Source organism: Cicer arietinum, chromosome 4 (assembly GCF_000331145.2).
Source record: "Cicer arietinum cultivar CDC Frontier isolate Library 1 chromosome 4, Cicar.CDCFrontier_v2.0, whole genome shotgun sequence".
Taxonomy (NCBI): domain Eukaryota; kingdom Viridiplantae; phylum Streptophyta; class Magnoliopsida; order Fabales; family Fabaceae; genus Cicer; species Cicer arietinum.
This window is the reverse complement of record NC_021163.2, coordinates 5152563-5173923: the sequence shown is the minus strand read 5'-3', so window position 1 is coordinate 5173923 and position 21361 is coordinate 5152563. Positions and strand designations below refer to the sequence as shown.

The 21361-nt window shown below is 25.6% G+C and overlaps 1 protein-coding gene across 1 annotated transcript; it reads right to left on the bottom strand.

The window, feature by feature from the left end:
- Window positions 1-11701: 11701 nt before the first annotated feature.
- On the bottom strand, window positions 11702-18104 carry LOC101488290 (probable serine/threonine-protein kinase At1g54610). Its single transcript, XM_004495712.4, has 8 exons — window positions 17944-18104; window positions 16909-17360; window positions 16274-16558; window positions 15845-16162; window positions 14739-14966; window positions 14103-14203; window positions 13452-13569; window positions 11702-12401 (listed from the first exon to the last, which is right to left on the bottom strand). The coding sequence occupies exons 2-8, from the start codon at window positions 17278-17280 to the stop codon at window positions 12072-12074; spliced, it is 1752 nt and encodes a 583-aa protein (XP_004495769.1). The 5' UTR covers window positions 17281-17360; window positions 17944-18104; the 3' UTR covers window positions 11702-12071.
- Window positions 18105-21361: the final 3257 nt, after the last annotated feature.

The following is a 21361-nucleotide window of genomic DNA, read 5'->3' as shown; positions in this document are numbered from 1 at the left end:
TATATAAATTAAAATCATTTTATTAAAAAAAAAAAAACTATGGCTATTGTTTGTTAGATTTCTAGAATGTTCCTTGTCTCATCGTTTGGGAATTGAAATGGAAAATCACTTAATTAACAAACAAATCATTTTATGCATTTGACTTTAAAAATATCCAGTCTTAAAAAAGTTTATTTTATACAACGTTGGATTAGATTTTTTTATAAAAATATGATTATTTTTTCAATTTTGATGTTATAACAAAATGTCATTCTACTTTATTAAGATAAAAAAAAAATCAACATTCTCGAATAGTTGAAAAAGTTGAGCATATACGAGGTAACATTTATATTTTTTTAACTTATGTTTTGGAAAAAATTTAGAAGCATATAATAATTGTTTTTTAATATTATTAATTAAAATTTATTACATTTATTTTTTTGCCAATACTTTTTTTATATAAATTAAACTGATGAATAGTAGTAATTTGTTTCATAATATTATAGTGGCTAAATTACATATGTGGTCCCTTAACTTAATTTCAGGTAACGTTTTAGTCATTTATCTTTTTTTTCTTCTCGATTTAGTCCTTTATTCCTAACAATATCAAATAAAGTATGAAAATATGAGTTTATTTGAAGATTTGCGTTACGAATTTGATGAAATTTGTATTATATTGAAGAATATAATTAATTTTATGAGTTTTGATTGAATTTTTTTAAAATTTTTGTATAAAAAAGGATAACATTGTTGAAATTTTAAAATATAAAATATCAAATTATCACTTAAAATTAAAATAAATGACCAAGTCGAGAAAAAAAAGATAAAAGACTAAAACGTTACCTGAAATCAAGTTAAAGGGCCATAGATGTAATTTAGCCTATTATAGCATACTAGTAATAATAGTTTTATTTATTTTTTTTAAATTGTTGAAAGTTTTTGTCCTCATAATAAGAATACATGTTTTTTTCTCACAAATTTATTCTATCTGATATAATCTTATTTGAAGTAGTCGGAAGAATAAGATTAAAAGTTATTCCATATTTTTAAACACAATATAAAAGTTAAATCATGAAAAATAAATTATTTGTAAATGAGAAAAAAAAAAAAAAGAGATAGACTAAAGTAACAGAGAAAATTTCCTGCTTATTCTGTTTTTATTCATTTCAAAAAATTAGTATTTTTAATTGCATGCAGATACCCTCACACACAAAATAATAATAATAATTATTATTATTATTATATAGTTTAAAATTTACACTTTAAGTACATATTTTTATTTGTTTGCATATAACATTAAAATATTTTTTGGATATTAAATTATGCATACATAAAAAAAATATATGCATAAATATAATCAATTTAAATGTATATTTGATATTATGATAGAGCATCACAATAAGTAATTGTAATGTTTAAAAACTATCATGCATAGATAAAATATATATATATACATAAATGTAATCAATCTAGTATTATAATATTTAAAAAACATAAATTATAATTTTTGTAAATCACATTAGCAGACTGAAATTCTAACCCAAATATATTTAAAGAGCATTATATTCTTAAAACATTGGAATTGTTCCACCACGGTTTATACTACGGAAACTTTAGTCACCGTTTAATGCATGATTGATGGTGATAGTGTTGCATTTTTATTAGTCTTGTTACACTATTGATTTAAAAAATAAATAAAAGGATAAGCTACATGCACCTTCTCCATTAGTAATCAATAAGGGATATAATAAGAAAAACAAAATCAAGACTTTATTGATATATTTATTTACAAAAGGAAGAGAAGAGGAATCATACCTTTGGCATTCGGTAGGAGGAATAATTATCTTCGCGAAATGTATCAATATTTAAAACTCCTTAATTAACAGACAAAACCATATTATCAAACTTATGATGAATATTTAAAACGATATATGAAATGAGAAATTTATTCACCTTATATTATTGGACACGCAGTAATATATTTTATCATAAACAACTATTTTAACTGTATATATATACCATAATTTGCGAATGCGTTTTCCGATTACGTGAATGCTTATAAATAAATAAATAAGGCAAATGCTAATTTTGAACATAATATGCTAATTTTTAATACAGAAATAAGACTGAGAAATAATAACATAAATAAAAAATTATGGTTCTTACAAAAAAATCAAAAATTTATTAGTTACATGTATATATAACACAAATAAAATTTGACGTACACATTATTTATGATTATCAAAACTATAATAAAATCAAATTTTAATTGTTTGTCAAAGTTACTTTAAATTGATATACATTGTTTAAATTGTAAAAAACATAAAAATAGTCTTATAGTTTAAAGATATTTTACCAAATATGCTAACATATGACTATAACTAAATTTATAGATTCGTAAATTTGGAAGCATTTTTTTTTCTTTGTCAAATAAACCTTATTTTTTAAAAGGAAAATAACACTTCACACCTTTTAAACATATTTGCTAATTTTATTAATTTTTTAAAGCATAAAAATTATCATATTGTTCAATTGCTCTCCATGTGAGAATAAAATGACACTAAAAATTAAATTAAATTAAATCCATGATATTCTATGAACGTCCTCATTATTTAATTAGTTAGTTTTTTTGGTGAATTAGTTAAGAGTTACTTCTTTTTTGTTTACAAATAGTTAAGAATTAACTTCTTCTATTTTAACAAATAGTTAAGAATTACTTATATATTTTGAATTACCAAACATGGCTTTTTTTCATTTTTATATGCCTTCATTTTTAAGAAAAATATATTTATATATATGCTATTTAAAATTTATAAATTACAATAAATGAAAAAAATAACATTTATTGCATATATTTATTTCTCAAATAATAAATTAGTCAACTATTGAAAAGACGACCTGCTAAAAAATTCCATGTGCTTATTTATCAAATTATAAATCAGTCAACTATTGAAAACACTACACCAGTTAAAGATTCTAATAATTTCAAGAAAACATAATATAAATAAAAATTAAATTTTTATGCATTGACTATATAAATAAAAAAAGATTTGTAAAAAATACAAATAAAAGAGTTTAGATAGACAAACAATGAATCTTATATTACTATATTAGTATGTAGAATTTGCATGTGGAAATATTTTAGAAAAATAATGGCACGTGATTTGACCCATGAACGGAAATCTCATGAATGTGGAAATGGCCACTGCAGCCTAACAGCCGTATATTATATATCTTCTGTAATTAACCACTCATTTATTCACGGGGAATCCATCTAAGGAAAACTACTCTTAAAAGCTTATCATATATTCCTTTTAATTTAAAACGGCTTGATCATTGTGACTTAAAAACTTATTTCTTTTTTCCTAACCTCCATAATATGTTACTTATAGAAATATGTTTACTAACAAATTGATTTTGCTAAACTCATCAAGTTGCATATGTCTTATTCATTTTCTCCATAAAACTGAGTCATTTATAGCGGTAAATATTACATATTTTTAAACAAACAAAAGTATTATTCCTACATATATTTTTAGAAAACCTTATTCTTAAATTTATGATCTCTTTTGTTTTGTTTTAGAACTATCTACAATAGTATTTATATATTTACAAAATTTTGTACATAAATAATATTTGTAAAAAAAAAATATACGTATATAATTTTTATTTTTATTTTGTTTCTACGTAACATTATTTAAGAAGGAGATACGTTGATTATTTTCAATAGTTACAAATTCAGAAATTATATTTTTTTTAAAGATAAATTCAAAAATAATATATAAAAGAAAATGATGAAAATAATATTCTTTATCTTAATTTAGGAAATACTACAAATTAATAAATGAATGATTTGCTATCCACAACTGATTGAACTCATTGTCTTTAACTTATTCTATCTATATTTATTGTCCTTCATAAAAATGTAAAACGTACACGTATAGTATATGAAAATTTTCTTTTACATATATTTTTATTCTATATTCTATATTTTATATTTTTTGTTTTCATCTTTCTTAATAAAAAAATTGATTTAAAAATAAAAGTATATACTTTCAAATCTGAATTTTAAAACAACTACATGAAAAGTCTATAATTATATTTTATATAAATCAACAATTTTAGAAAGCAATTAAACAATACTGATTCTTGCTTTCATTAATTACTTATTTCAAATGATTTTTAAACAATTCCCTTCAATTACTGTGTGAGACACTCTTTAAGTTAAAATGCAATTTTTAATTTTTTATTAATGTTACTAATATTCCATTCTTCAAGAAAATGTTATTATCTAATATATTTATAAAAAATGGGGAAGGAGAAATAATTACTATTAGTAATATTAAATTTTGAATTAGTACACATAAATTAGAGACATTGGTAAAATAAAATTGGTGATTAATAATAAATTTAATCCAGTTGATACTATATTATAAACATTTCAGATGTGAGGTTTTAGATATGTGTTTTAATGGCTATAATTATTGATTATTGTCACACATATTTATTTCTATATCACTTTACATATTTTAATATATAAAAACTCAACAAATAAACAATTCATATCCATAAATTATAATTTGGAGAAACTGATATTTCAATTTGAAACTGGAAGTAAATGATGTAGAAAATAGTTCAAATTTTATCAAAAATAAAAATTTTAAACATGATAATAAAAATGTTAATGGCAACTTCACTTGAGAAAATAAAGATTTCGTTAATTTTTTATATAAATTTTTGTTATCCAATCATGGTGTCAATATAATAGTTTAATATTTTTTGTCAAAAAAGTAATAGTTTTTTAAGAAACTTAAATTATAATTATAATACTACTAATGAGTATTTCTAAAAAAATAAAGACTTCTTTATTTTTGGTATAAACAGGACTTCTTCTAACTATTAAAATTTTTCCAAAATATTTTATAATTTTTTATGTGTACTTTTTTGTTACAATTTCTTTATGCGTATTTTATAATGGATATTTAATGATATAATTTAATTTAATTTATTCAAAGGTTTTTTATAAATAAAAAAAATAAAAATTAGACGTTCAAGGCACTAGTTTATTTATATTTTGAACAGTGAGAATATAAATAATAAATACTTTGGAAGATGGACGGCAACATTCAGCATGTATCACGTTGCTGATTAAGGAGAATCCTTAAAAAAAGCAATGTGGCCCCAAAGTTCAAAATAAACAAGTGCAATTATTCGTCTGTCTCTTTTTTGTTTTGACAAAAATTTATAATTATCTATCAAGTCATTATTATAAGTGATTCTGGGGCCATGCATAAGTGTGCAAATTTCGTGCCATCATTATCTATCTTCTAACAGTTAGTTTTCGTTATTATAATTTTAAAGAATTTTAAAATGTAAAAAATTATTATGCTTTTGTAGATAAAATAATATAATTATTAATAAAAAATTTATACATAACGGCAGAGTTTTGCCAGGGGCGGATTTATACATTGCGTCATGATGGGCTCTGGTCCCTTAACTTTTTTTTTTTTTTTAATTAATAGAAAACTTATTTCTTAGTTTAATACACTTTTAAATATTGTGTTTCAATAATAAAAAATAGAGGCTGTCCTACCATCTTTCTATAATTTTGTTTCATCTCTACTCTTATTATATTTATCTCTTATTTTATTACACACTTTATGTTTCTTCCTTTTACATTAGAGAATTAAATATTTTTTATATGAAAATATTATAGATAATTTTTACCTATTTCTTTATAAAATTTATAATATTACAATTTTTTCTTTTAATTTTGAAGACAAATTAAATATTCGTGTTTTCTTAATTAATAACGGTTTGCATTTTTATTCCATATTTTTCTTTTGTAAAAAATATTTTTGAATCTCTAGATATAGATATCAAATAATATACAAGATAGTATAACTAGTTAGTATAAATAATATAAATAATTATATTTACTAATTAGTGTACTTAACTAGTAGCTAATATAAATAATTATATCTACTAATTAGTGTACTTAACTAGTATAAGTAACTAATAACCAAAAACATCTAAAGTTATTTAACAAAATACAACAAGACCACATTCCTTTTATGGTGTAGAACAAAGGTTTAATATATCCGAAACATGTAAATAGAGTTGAAACAAGATAAAGTCACAAACTAAAACCAATAGACTGCATAACAATAGCAATAAGACCACCTTCATCTGCTTCTAATTAAAAAGTTTCTTGAAAGATAATCAAACAAAAAGGAGTGGTTTGAACTATTTTCATATTTATATAAATCTAGGTGTCTATTCCTCTACTAATCTCTTACATATTAGTTAATCCATTGGAAAAGTTGTTCGAAATCATTTTTGGGCTCATAATAATCCATTCACACAATTTTTTCTCTCATTTTATATAAACTTGTAACTTTTACGTATATCAAGTAATTTTTTTTTGTCTTACTGTAACTTTTTTTTTTTTGCAATTTTTTTTTATGTCTTGTTGTATTATTCGTTTAGTTTAAATTGACAAATCAATTTCGATTAATTATAATTTCATGGTCCCTAACTTGAGTGTTAGACATGAGATATGAGTATTTTGATCACTTTAATTTTTTTTTACATCTATAACTTTTAATTTTTCTAGTTGATGGTATTAATTTGAGTGTTGTGAATTTATTTATTGATTAATTCTTTTCAGTTTTGCTAGACTTTGAATTTGTGTTTTTTTAAATGTATTTTAGCAATTTGAATGACTGAATATATATATTTTTAGTAAAAAAAAAGCAGTGTCAAAATAAATAATAATAATTTGATTTAAAATTTCCATTTTTTCCCTCATAATTATGTGTATATATTTTGTCAAATTTAATAGTAACAAATCTCTTATTTTAAAATATAAACTATTCACATCATAAAAGTTCTCTCAATTATAGTGAATCTTTAACTGATATAACACAAATCTCTTCTCTAATTTAATCAAAGGTCTTGAGTTTAACTCTATAAATATAATAACATTAAATTTTTTGAACGAACTATTTGTCGTTGATGTTGTGTTATCCAACTCAAAATAGTGATATCATGTTTACACCAAAAATATAATTTTTGTTATATATTAGGTTATTTGGTTCAATGTAGTCTTTTTTTCCTTTTACATAATTCACCTCTTTATAGATATATATTTTTTTAACTTTAATATTTTCATTTTTTTTTTACTCTCTCTCTGATTAATAGAGAAATAACAGTGTAATTTTAGAGTTTCATCAAAGATAAATAAAATTTAATCAAGAATTATTTCAACTAAAATTTAAACGTCAACTAAAATTTAAACATAAATGTTATTGAATAATTCATTTTTAATTAAATCTCTTTAATAATTTGAGTTCAATTATTTACTTATTTTCACTTCTATAAGGGTTCTTTATCTACAAGAACTCCTTTCAATGGTCCAATCCAAAACCTAAAAACCCAAATGGTTTAAAAAAACAACAACTAAAAATAAGTGGTATCTAGTGAAAAAGAATGACGTGGGTTCCTTTTAACTATACTATTTTGATGGTTGCTCGTACATTTCTAATATTTATTAAAAAATGTATAAAATACTACTAGATTGAAACTTTTGACAATATCATTAATCTCATTATTTATTGTCAAATTAACATTATATTATTAGATTTAAAAATCTGAATAGACACTGAAATTGTTGGAGAGTTGTAGAGTATCACAAACTATTTTATTGACAAATAACTTTAGCACAAGTTCACTATGATAAGAAATTATAAAGTGATTTCTTTTCTCTGTTATTTCTATATTCAAGAGAACTGATTCAACACTTATCAAAGTCTAATGTGAATTCTAAAATACTCATTGAAAAAAGAAAAACAAAGATTTAATGTTAATAATAATATTTTATATAAATTTTACCTTTCTTCTTGCTTTTTAAATTGACAAATATTTTAAGTGAGTATGGTGTATATTTTTATACCTGTGTGAGGCATTTTACTTTCTGTAATTAAATAATTTTTTTCTCTTGAGGCCTTTTAATATATGAAAAATTAATATTTTTGGGAGGTTTAAAGCCCTAGCCTCAGTAGTTTGGGCCTTTGACAGGCCCTACACTTAAGTTTTCAAATTGTGTTGGATTGATCATGGAAATATGTAAAATATAGTTTGTATTAACTAATACATATGTATTTTTGAAGGCTTTCATAAGTATTATAGAGATAGAAGAAACACCAACTTATAATCTTCAGTTGAAAAAATAATTGTTTGTGAATATAAGGTTTTTATTAAAAAAATTATTAAATGCATATTATTATTTTTTAAATAAACCTCTTATTAATATTACTAATTTATCACTACTTTCAGACTCAATTATAAATAAAATAACTAATTGCGTATATATTACTAATTTTATAAAAAAAAGTAATTACATTTATTTCAGTATGGAAAATGTTATGATGAAAGACATTTTGAGATAATAATAATAATAATAATAATAATAATAATAATAATAATAATAATAATAATAATAAAGTTAAATATATTTGTGATTTCTATAAATATATCATATTTCATTTTTACTCTATCTAAAAAATTTCTTCAAATAATGGTTCCTTAAATTTTTTCTATCAATGATTTTGATATCTATTTTTAACTCAAATTATGTGTTTGATTTGAATTTTTTAATTTTTTTTTACAGTCATGTTTACAAAATTACCAGAATATTTTTTTTTTATAAAAATTTAGAATTTTCTAATAAATTATAAATTAAATAAAAATTTTAAACACTTAAAATTTAGAAATCATATTCAATTAATCCTTATTTGAAAATATAAATTTTTATAGGTGAGATTCTTGTTATAAACATACATAAAAAAATTATTTAAAAATTTCAGATAATACATGTGAATATATACATTATAATATTATAAAATTTAATTTTTTTGGCTAAGACCAAATATTTTTTTTGACAAGTTTGCTTGTCATCTATTAAAAGATGTAGGATTATATTCAGTTTCTATTATTAATAATAATCTGTAATTAATTAATAATATTTTTTTTTTGTAAATTATACATTTAAATATATATTTATTAGAAAACCTATTAATAGTGACAGCAGATTTTTTCAATAAATGGTATACTATCAAATTCAAATTTTATAAGTTTATCTCATGAAAAATAGAAAACAATGTAGTAGCCACTCATTTGGTTGAAAAATACTTCATTTAGTTTCGAAAGAAAAACAAGGTTCTTCCATTCCCTTAAACACCGATTCTATATTCCCCAAGCAAAAAACACTGATTCCCTATTTTGATAAAGCACGATTTTATTTCTTCTCTAGAAACCATCGTTTCTATTCTCCAGTTTCATCAATTTTTAATTGCTTCTTCTTTTTGTTTATTTGATGCATTCTTGAACATTGAAAAATGCAAGCATTTATTATTTACATTTCTGATGCATTTTCTTCCAAAATAACTCAACTATCTATATTAAAATCTATGAAAATGGGAACGGATTTTGTTAGAATTGTGTTACAAGAGTTATTTCGTATTGAAAGAGTATTAAGGTGTGTTGCCTCGCTATATCAACTTTTGCAGAAACATTTAATTTCAGCAGTAGATTGGTGTTTGAATTTGTGTCCTTATGTGAAAATGTGTTGGAGTAATTTTTGTCTTGTTAACGGTGTTTAGGGAATGAATGTATATCAATATATAAGAGTTATGAACTATAGTTTTAGGACAACATATCTACATCCATAATAAATTGAGAAAATAAATTAATGTTATGTCGAATTCGAACCCAACTCATATTGGATATTTTAACGGACGCATTACAATTTAAGGACTATATAGTGCTGAAATAAAAAAGGACTATGTTTCATTATTTTTTATGAGATAAAATTATTATTTTCATGATATTTATATTTAATTTATGTCTAATATGACATTTAATTACCATATTAACATTGTCAAATTTTTTTTATCACATTAATTCAAATACCCGTACGATACATGTGTTAACACTAATTTCTTTTAAAATCAATACTAAAATTAATGACGGAAAATATTTGGAGTATTATTAAAAAAAAAATTATTTGAAGGGACTAAAAATGAAATATGATATATTTATAAAGATAAAAAACTTATCTTTATTTTATTTTATAAGAGATGATAAATTTTATCACTATGAGGTCATAGGTTCAAAATAAAATGTTCAACTTAATAATATCGACATTTACGAAAATGAATTTAAGAATGAACCAAAACCTTATTTAACCTTAATAATAATAGCATTAAATGTTGTAAAATTAGTTAAATTTTTCTTATATTTTAGTCCATATTGTTACAGTACTACCACTTTACATATACAAATGCTCTTTAAAAACATATAGATATAAATTAGATATATTAAATTTACTATTTATTTTTTTATTAATGAATGCTAAATATTACAAAAGTAATAACACACGAAAAATAGAAGAATAGGGACGTGTCTCAATTTTGAAGAAGGAACGAGTTGGTACTTCTACTTCTATTTTTGATGGAGTCTATTTGGCTATTTTAAGGGTAAAAAAGTCACACAAAAAATGATTAAAAATTCTTATTTTTAAATGACGAAGAAAATCTATGTATGGATATTACAAGTGTGTACAACATAACTTTCAATACTTTATAAACGTATAGATGAAACTACCTTAATAGATAAAACTTTTTTCTTTTATAAGTTACTTATTTGTTATGTATGAGATTGAATATTTGGTTTTGGTTTATATGATTTAAATTTATGCATTTCATGTCATTTAAATTTATTATACGAGTTTCAACACAAAAATTATATAAATTAACTATGCCAAAAACATAGTCAACCACATTTGATATGTATATTAATGGAGCAATATATTTGTCAACAATATAAATTATTTCTATGCGCACAGTTACACACTAGTTAATTGTATTTTTTTTTTTTTTTGAAGCAAAAGTTTAGCTGATATTAATAGCCATGAAAAAAAATATATATAATTTTCTAGCACACGAATCATAAAATCGAGTTTTTAGCTTGTAGCTTATAAGCTATAAGACTTATGAGTTTATAGATTTTTTATAAGTTAGTTCAAGTAGTTTATGAACTTATAAATTATCAAAAAAATTTCTTCTAATTTTACATTTATTATTGTAATTAAAATCATTTTTTGTCTTTTATAATTTATTTATTATAAATTAAATAAATATTTTATATATTTAAAAATTAAAATAATTTCAATAAATGATATTTTGATATAAATAATTTAAAATAATTTATTTATTATAATTTAAAATAAATAAACTAACTAAATAAGTAAAAAGTATGTCAAATAAATAATTTATTAATTAATATTTTTATTATTTATAAATAATTTAAAATTTAAATCAAATAATTTATTAAATTTTTTAATTTAAAAATTAAAATAAATAAAATAATAAAAATAGAACTATAAATTTATATTAATATAAAAATTAAATTACTACTTTTAAAATATTTTAAACATTAATTCGTTAAATTATTTTTTAATTAAAAATATCATTTTATGTCATTTTAAAATTTTAAACTAATTAAACTGTTAATTATATCAAATATTTCAATTAATTAAACAACTTTCGACTAATATATATTTCAATTAATTAAACAACTGTCAGACTAATTTTACCAAACGAAACATACATGAGGAGCACAACATAACTTTGGTTTTTGTTACAATTGAAGACTATACATGAGGACCACAACTCAAATTTATTGCAATTCTCATCAAATTAAAACAGATTTCAGATATTAACACGAGTACAAAAACAAAAATATCACGATGTACATCACACTAATTCTCTATCATGCCAACAGACTCAACAGTACCTCCCTCTCTCTAAAAAACCTTATCTAATTGAAAAAAAATTAACACTATGGAAAAAAATGGTTTAAAAATAGGGGGAAATGGTTTTACAACTTGATAAGAAGGAATTAAGAAGCAAGCATGCAACAAGACATATTTTTAGAAGTGCATTAAGCAGCATTTGGATTCCAACACCAAAAAATGAGGCAGCATAGACAGATTTGATTTTTTAATTTGACTATAAGAATGTAATAAATATTTAAGCTATGATTTTCTTTCCTTTACCCTTATCCTTGAGGGTTCCTTTATAAGGTTTTGATAAATCCAATGCATCATTTGCAGTGTTTTTCGTCTTCCGCTTCGTGATACCATTGGTAGTAGGATGATTACCTATGGGACCTGACCAAGCTTGGAACGGTTCCTTTGAAAATGTATATGACATTGAATCCAAAGAGACATCATGAGGAACTATATCTGGATCAATATGATTTGAAGCTCCCAAAGGAAAGCCAAGTTGTCCGTCTTCGTGCGGCGGAGGGAACTTTTCACTCTTGCTCTTAGCATTAGCATGAGTGATTAGACGCCTTCTCTGTAACACATGAAATCATAGGATCAAATTTTAGTCAATGCTAGCTTTTTAATTTCAATCATAATAATGTATATTTTCTATTAAAGATGAAAATGAATAATATCACAAGGAAAGTAGCGGAACATGAAGAAACGTGACAATAGAAGATTCTTACACAACCAAAAACAAAAAAGCAGAAGCACACCAATAGCTTTTATCACCATCTAGCCATCTAGTTTATTTCCACTTTTTCAAACAAATTGAGCATTACATCTTACCAATCTAATTCTTGAAATCATTATTACCATATATTGATGTTCTAATTAGGAATTGAAATGGTCCAGACCGCTTAACAGGAGTCTGTGGCATAACTTAAGTCAGGTCCAGGCCAAGCTGGGTGATTTTTAAATAAACAAGGTTAAGGCTTTTTGAAAAATATATTTAACTAAAAAGGTCATGTCATATGCCAGCTAAAAAATCTATTTAGATAAGTATAAACAATATAATAACATTTTTATTGTTATAATTGTAATAAGATTTTTTATTTTTTATAATGGGTTAAAATCATATACCTACTTACTCTTCTAAAGATTTAAGCATATTGACCTATAATAACAAAGACCTGAGTCAATATATTTATGCAGTGACAAACTTTAAAGGCTTTATCTTGGATAAATTTTGTTCTTTTGGACTATTAGTCCTTTAGCTTACTTTGAGATAGGTCAGATGAAAGGTCTTTAATTAGACTAACAGGCTAGATCAAAATTTCAAAAAGGTCATGCTGGACCCAAAAAACCTTTTACATGTAACACGTCAGATTTGGCCTACGAGTTTCTAGAATAAGTATGCAATGTGAAGCTCTGCTTCCACCCCTAGTCCCAACGAGAAACGCAAGAAGTACAGTTTCCAAATCCCAACAGTACTTTCTACCTATTCTTAATCATGTTATTTAATTATGCATTCTTGGATGATTCTATAAAATTGTAAAAGCACATCTATTGTGAGATCTCATAAACCGATGCACCAAACTATACTTATGATTATCAATAGAAGTAATTCGGTTTAACATACATCAATATTGTGTTGAAGCTCAGCATTGGCTTCAGGAGCAGGAGCAGCTTTTACAGCACGATCACGTGTCCGATGCTTCTTTCCCCCATCAACTCGAGCTTTGGCTGCAGCTCTTGATCTGAACATTCATATTCACAGCAACTCAAAGTTGGTTAAAGATAATAGGGGTTACTAATTTAAAACTTGCATATTCAACCAAAAATAAAAAAGGAACAGTTTTAAATCCACTTATTTCTATAAATGTCAAGGTGTAAGAAAGTTGACGAAGACCCCTATTATTAGGTGATGTTCACATTCAGTGATAGTCTTAGATCATAATTAAAAGCAATCATGTCACTATGGTTAATAAAGAAAATATGTACAGTTTTTCAGTCTCCACTTTTTGCCCAAAAAGTTCCAAAAGAGGCATAATTATTTGCATATCTCTTAGTTACTCAAGATAATATATAAGGTTGTCGCCTAATCATGGCATAATATAAAATAGACTCTTCTGGCTAAGAACGCCTTCCATTTTATCCTCAATGTTCATATCTTTCTCCCACTTTCTCTCGCCTAATCCTTTTTCATAAATCATTTAAAAAAAATATTCACACGAGCATTTCATGTGTGTCTCACTTCTAGTATGCATAAAGCAAACTTAAGAGTAGGTACCTTCTTGCTTCATCGTCGCGTCGTTTAACATCCATTTCCTTGGTTGGGGGATACTTTGGAAGACTAGAAGGATCACAAGCATAAGGTTCTGTTGTAAAGAACTGCAAAAAAATAGCATAGACAAGCAGAGTAAAATATATGGCCAAGAGTATAGAAAAGAACATCTAAATTTGACAAAGATAACATCTACATCAGATTCATGAGAAGTTTCATTCCATAAACACTAACTTTGGAATGTCCATGTAATTTATCCCGATCATTTGAAACACGTCACTCACTCCAAATTTAGGACCTTTATTAACATTATTCCAAAGAAAAAAGACAGTGAATTGACCTTCCAAGTTAAGTGGTACACATGTTGTAATTGAGTGATACATGTCTGATATAACTAGTTATACATCATAAATAAGTCAGGGATCACAAAGAGTATGCAGCTGTATATGTTTCACACACAAGTCCTGAGTACGTGTTCTAGACAATTTATATGCACCAAGAATAGATCAGAATCAAGCAGATTAAGATAGCCTAATTGGCAAGAAATACAAATATCAATAACAAGGCAGTAAAAAATTTAAAAACAGCCCTGCCTGCATTTTAATGACAAAAAAAAAAGGTCAAGAATTTCCAAAAGCCCACCTCACTTCTTAGAGCATCTGAGGCACTCTTCCGTTGGACTGGATCAATTGCAAGAAGAGTATCGACAAGGGGCAGAGCAGAAGGTGGAAACTCTTTAAATACATCTCTTATGCATCTTTTGTATGGCTCGCGAGGTTTGAACAAGGTAGCATTAGGCAACTTTGACTTCTTCCAATACTCCTCAGAAGGTGAACCGCAAAGCTTGTATATCTTATGCAGTTGTTCCACCTGTGTAAAATGTCGAAGAAAAGGGTCAGAAAACATCCCAGAGATTTCAAATAGCCCGAAAATGTCCTTAATGCAATAAATATTCCCTCAAACTATGCGTGTGAGAGAGAGGTTACAACTTACAATCGACGAAGCACACACTTCGACACAGACACCGTTACATGGCTAATGTCCAAAAATCTAAATTGAGAATTAAGATTTATGCAATCCTAAGAAAATACTACGACCAAGAGGAATAATTTATATTGCAATCCTTAAATAAATAATCCTAAGATAAGAAGATGAGTCATGTCTTTAATACCAACTAGTTAATCCTATGACAATGATCCTTAAAAAATGATAAGAGACATCAGTGAAAAATCTAATTAGGGTTAGGAGTGTCTGTCCAAGAGCAGGTGTCTGCTCATTCCAAGACGTGTCTAATAGGTGCTGGAACCATTTTTTTTTAATTGGACATCATTAAGAGGTGTCTGACACGTGTCCAGGGCGTGTCCGAGAAGAGTCAGTGTATGTAACGTATCCGACACGCTGAAACAACACTTTGGAGAGCTGTCTGTGCTTCATAGGTTAGAACTAAGCATAAGATCTAGTATATCAATTAAAAAGGGCGACTAATGAGGGTGCATTGCTTGATCTAGTACAATCTCTTCAATTACTGGATTTTACATTTTCTGAGTACAATTTGATCTATTCTACTGCCGCCGATAAATTTTAAGGCTCAACAAAGGCTTACACGATTGGGTCTGTTGTAAAATATTTATCAGATTATGCAGCAACTCAAAATAGAAAACTTGTTGAAGTAACACGTTAACTGTTGGCCTAGATTGAGAGAAATGGAAAGTTCTATAAAACCTAAACAAGGCATATTAGATTATCACCTCTGTTCGACCAGGCATAATAGGTTTCCCGTACAACAATTCTCCTAAAATGCAACCAGCACTCCAAAGGTCCACACCCACACCATAATCTGTGGCACCGAGAAGCAACTCAGGAGGCCGGTACCAAAGGGTAACCACACGATTAGTCATGGGATGCCTACGGTTTGGATCAAAGAAAGATGCAAGTCCAAAGTCAGCAATTTTGAGTACACCTTCGTTGTCAATCAGAAGATTTGATCCTTTAATATCGCGATGAAGTACATGTCGATTATGACAATGCTCAAGTCCTGATAGAAGTTGATGCATGTAACATTTTACCTGCAATAAACAAGTATTTGGAGTCATCAAATACTGCAATTGAAAAGAAAGTGTACCAAACGACATTGATTTTATTTCTCAAATTATTAATTAAAGCAAACCTGGTCTAACCTGAGGCTCTGTGAACTTGATATCAGGGCTTGCAGCAAGTCCAGCTAAATCGTGTACCATGTAATCAAACACCAGATACAAACTCCACGACATTCTAGATGTAACTAAACCTTCTAACTTTATAACATTGGGATGATCCAATCTTCGCAATATAAGGATCTCTCTAGCCATAAATTTTACACTCTCAGGTTCCAAATTGTCAAATCGAACCTTCTTCAATGCAACTATCTTACCCGTTATCGTGTCTTTAGCTTTGTACACATTACTATATGTTCCTTGACCGATCTAAACGAAGGGAATATAAAAAACGAAACAAGAGTTAGAGTACAGAAGAAATATGTTAGCACAAACAAACGAGAAATTCTACACAATTTGAAGTATTGTGCTTCAAATAATGAGGATTTGATTCATTTTAACCATGCACACAAATTGATCATTCCAACAAACAATGCATCATGATTTTGGAAAACACTATCACAACTCACAACATCAATCAAACATAATCTCAACTTCAAAACACATCCATGTATCTCCGATACGGCATGACATATCAAATACATTTCAAGTTTAAGTGTAACACATGCACCCAACATATAAACTAAAGTCCAAAATTTTGACAATAAATACAAACCAACCTTATCTATTTTCTCGAATGTGTCAGCCTTCCGTGGAATCCACCCATTAAGAGCTTCCCCACAAACTGCTGTAAGCCAAGATGGCCATCCAGCTGCTACTTGCTCCCCTTGCAAATGCTTCGGTGGATTGCTTAACCTCGGATTAGGCTTATATCTTCTTCTTTCACCCTTTGGCCGCTGAACCCCATCACCGTCACTCTTCTCCTCCTTCTCCTTCACCTTCTCACCATTATGAACCTCTACCACATTCCCCTCACCTCTGCTCGTCGACACTTCTTCAACCGTCCTATTAGACTCAACAGTCAAACTCTTCTCCTCCTTCACCTCAGAAACTATACCCGATTGCACTTCTCGACTAATTACACAACCCATTTCTTGTCGAATCCAAGCTTCATTTCCTTGACATGGTTTGCATATGTAAAGGTTTGATCACCGAAAAATCTATCACCACACTAATCAAAATCCAAAAAACACAAGCATCATCAGTGATTATGACATTGACTACAAATGAATAACAAATTTTTCAATTTTTACCCCTAATTTGGTAATCCTACTACAACTTGTGGCATCAAACCGCAAAAGAGACAAACTTATGCATCATGTAAATTAAAAGTAAAACTTGTTCATACTTTGAATGAATATGACATTGACTACAGTAAAAGAAGACACTTTTTTTTTTACCCCTAATTTGGTAATAACAATCCTACTACAATTGGTGAAATAATCTGGCGAAAACGATAAACTTATGCATCATGTGATGAGAAGAATTTGGAATTAAAATTAAAAGTAAAAGTTGTTCATGTTTGGAATGATGAATGGCCCACAAAGATGCACGAGCAGAAATTGAGGCAGTAATTAAATTTGGAATTGAGTTAAGGTAAAACTAAAAAGTAGCAAAATTGAGTGATCTATAAAGAAGGAAAGTGAAAATGAAAGATTTGTAATTTAGAATTAGAATTTAGAGATGGATGGGTTTAAAAACAAAAGAGGGGGCAGAGAAGAAAAACAGAAAAAAGAGAGGAGAGAGTGTCTTACAGTAAGAATAATAGGAAGTGAGATGATTGTGTGTGAGAGAGTTGTGGTGTAGTGGCTGGCCCCGGAGACAGAGAGAAGAAGGAAAACGGGATTGGAATTTTGGAAAGGAGGAAGAGAAGAGAATGAGATCTTACTACTCACAACTCACTAACTCACAAAGTCAAACCTCCAAATCTATTTCTAATTTCACTCTTTTTTTTTCTTTTTCTTTTTCTTTTTCTTTTTACCATTTCCAAACCCCAAATCAAAAACTAAATTACTACTAAAAATTCATTTTCATCTTATTTAGTCTTTTAAATCTATCTATGGTTTAGATGGTTCAAAAGGATACCAAAATATATAATATATTGAGCATCAGGGTTTATCATCTCTTTCATATTTTATTTGTGTGTGTTTTGTAGTTAAATTTCTTCAAAATTCATAAATTATTGTTTTGTATTTTAAATATAATTAACAACAAAGTGATATTTGATGATATAAAATATAAATAAATATTAACTATTATTATATTTAGGGTTTTTATTTCTCAATTAACTTTTATTTAATTTAAAATTTATTTTTCAATGACCATTTTATTTTCATGGAATAAGTTATTGAGATAAGTAATTTAAAAAATACTATTACATTTTTAAATAAAATTAACTATTTTTAATTATATGTGATAATCAATTTATTTCGTACGTCAAAATATATCTTATTAAAAAACATCTCAAAATAAAAGATCGACATATTTGACTTGAATAATTTTTTTAATATTATGGTGTTCAATTTACAAAAGTTACTAAATTTGCAAAATAAAAATTTAGACACATATTAAGGTTAAATTACATATGCGGTCCTTAACTTAATTTCAGGTAACGTTTTAGTCTTTTATTTTTTTTTCCCGAGTTGGTCCTTTATTTTAATTTTAAGTGACAATTTGATATTTTATGTTTTAAAATGTCAACAATGTTTGTCATTTTTTTTACAAAAATTCAAAAAAATCATCAAATTTTTCAAACAAAACCCGTAAAATTCATTATCATCTTCAATAAAATACAAATTTAATCAAATTCATAACTTAAATCTTGAAATAAATTCATATTTTCATTCTTTATTTGATGTTGTTGGAAATGAAAATATGAGTGTATTTGAATATTTGAGTTATGCATTTTCTAAAATTTGCATTATATTGAAGATGATTATTAATTTTATGAGTTTTGATTGAAAATTTTGATGATTTTTTAAATTTTTGTATAAAAAAAGATAACATTGTTGAAATTTTAAAACATAAAATAACAAATTGTCACTTAAAATTAAAATAAATGACCAACTCGGGAAAAAAAAAAAGATAAATGACTAAAACGTTATTTAAGTTAAGATACCACATATGTAATTTAGCCCACGTATTAACTTTGGAGTGAAGTTTTTTTATTTTTATAAATAAATATTTTAAAATAGTAGTTAGAGTAGTTTATTTGGAGTTTGAATTTGAAATATCCTTCTTATTACTTATTCTGCTGCACTTATAATCAATTCAAAAAAAAATTTAAATGAATCGGTTTTATAAAACTAATTCTAACTTAAATGTAGTTGAATGAAAATTAAATATATTCTCTTAAAAATCAGGTGTCAATAAATTTGAGAATAACAAATCAATGGTAGATGAAATAAATTCAAAATTCTAATTTCTTATAAACTTTTAGTAAAAAAAATAGTTATTATAAACTATAGGTGCAAAATCAATTTCATTCAAGCAAGTCTAAACAGGTCGAAATTAATTTTACACTTGTAGGATCAATTTTGTCTCGCCCAATAGTGAAATCAAACACACTCATATATAGCTTGTTTGTTCAATAGTTGAGATAGATTCAAAATAATTTTTTGAAGGAATACATGTGTTTAGTTTAATTCACCGATCAAAATTTGGGTAAAATATAAAAATGATTGCTGACACAAAAAATTAATTTTAATTTAAAGTTAAAATTTTTTGTTTTTGACTTTAACTATTATTTTTATATTCAATTTACTTATATATTAGTATATTTAAATATCAATCACTTTACATTTAATTTATTTTTAACTAAAATCAAGTTTACAAAATAAATTGATTCAAAAATAAATTTTTGTTCATGACAAAAACAAATTCTCCAATCAAGTTGGTTAGAAATTTGGATTATTTGCTTTCACAAATTCACACATTATTTTATTTTACCACAAAATCAATCCATTCATGTATATTCATAGAATAATTGAGAGATAATAATATAAATTTAAAATCGTTAAAATAAAAAATGGTGACTTTGCGAATAAATTCACAATATCTTTGTGATAAACATTAACTACTCTAAAGTCATTGGTAAATATTAACTACATTAAAGTGACCGAAAATACACACCTCTTTAGATTTATAACGTTAACTACTCTAAAGTCATTGGTAAATCTATAGTGGATCAAAATTAATTTATCAATTTGAATTACACGAATATTACAACAACAAAAAAAACTAAATAATGTCGATCAAGACAAACAATGTTATGTTTAGATGATGAAATTACTGATAAAATGCAAAATAAAAACTTGATTATACGTGTAAAGCACTTATTTAAATCAAATGATATGATTTAGAGAAATAATTAATGGAAAAAAAAGGGAATTAGCACACATTCTTAGCAATTAGCAAACTAGCATGGTTAGATAATTACAACAACAAAAGCATCGTTAGATATTGGGCCTTTTAGATATAAACTAAATTTAGCCCATTCAATTTATAAACTAAATTTAGCCCATTCAATTTATAAAAAATGTTGAAAAAATTTAAACTTTGTATATAAAAAATTTAAAAAAATTTCAGTACTCAAATGTATTTTAGAAAAATGAATTTTATGTATTGAATATATTTTCTTTCGAAAAAATAATTTTTTTTTTAAAACACATATTTATAGAAAATTCAAACCGTGTTTTAAAAAGTTTTTTTTAAACACATTTGTGTTTCAAATATTTTTTTAAATATCTTATTAGGTTGTTGGTACTAAGAATATTCAGGAGAGTTTATTAGAAACAGTTAAATTAAAAAAAAACATGTTAGTGAAAAATTAGTATCATATTAGACACAAATTAATAATAACATATAACAATAAATTATAATATCACATCACATTAAGTATAAATTAATGTTGTGCATCAATCGTTAAGTATCCCTTTGATTAAGAATAACATAGCATCAAACCACTTCGAGTTCTTGTCATCATACCTTCATCTAACATTTTTAATTTACTTACTATAGGAAATGCGTGGATTTGAGACAACAAACATTTCGGGTCCATCAGGCTGTATGGTACAATACTATTTAAAATGTTAGCATGAAATAAATCATGCTTGGGAATCTAGGTTAGTATAAATCAAATACACTAACTACTATTTTGATATACATAGACGT

What these genes read in the sequence shown, in the direction of transcription:
- LOC101488290 (XM_004495712.4), bottom strand. Translation starts at nt 17,280, where the DNA reads ATGGGTTGTGTAATTAGTCGAGAAGTGCAATCGGGTATAGTTTCTGAG. An exon ending in CATTCGAGAAAATAGATAAG is followed by an intron (nt 16,559 to 16,908) that starts GTTGGTTTGTAT and finishes CCCTTCGTTTAG; the next exon opens with ATCGGTCAAGGAACATATAG. An exon ending in CGCGACGATGAAGCAAGAAG is followed by an intron (nt 13,570 to 14,102) that starts GTACCTACTCTT and finishes ATGAATGTTCAG; the next exon opens with ATCAAGAGCTGCAGCCAAAG.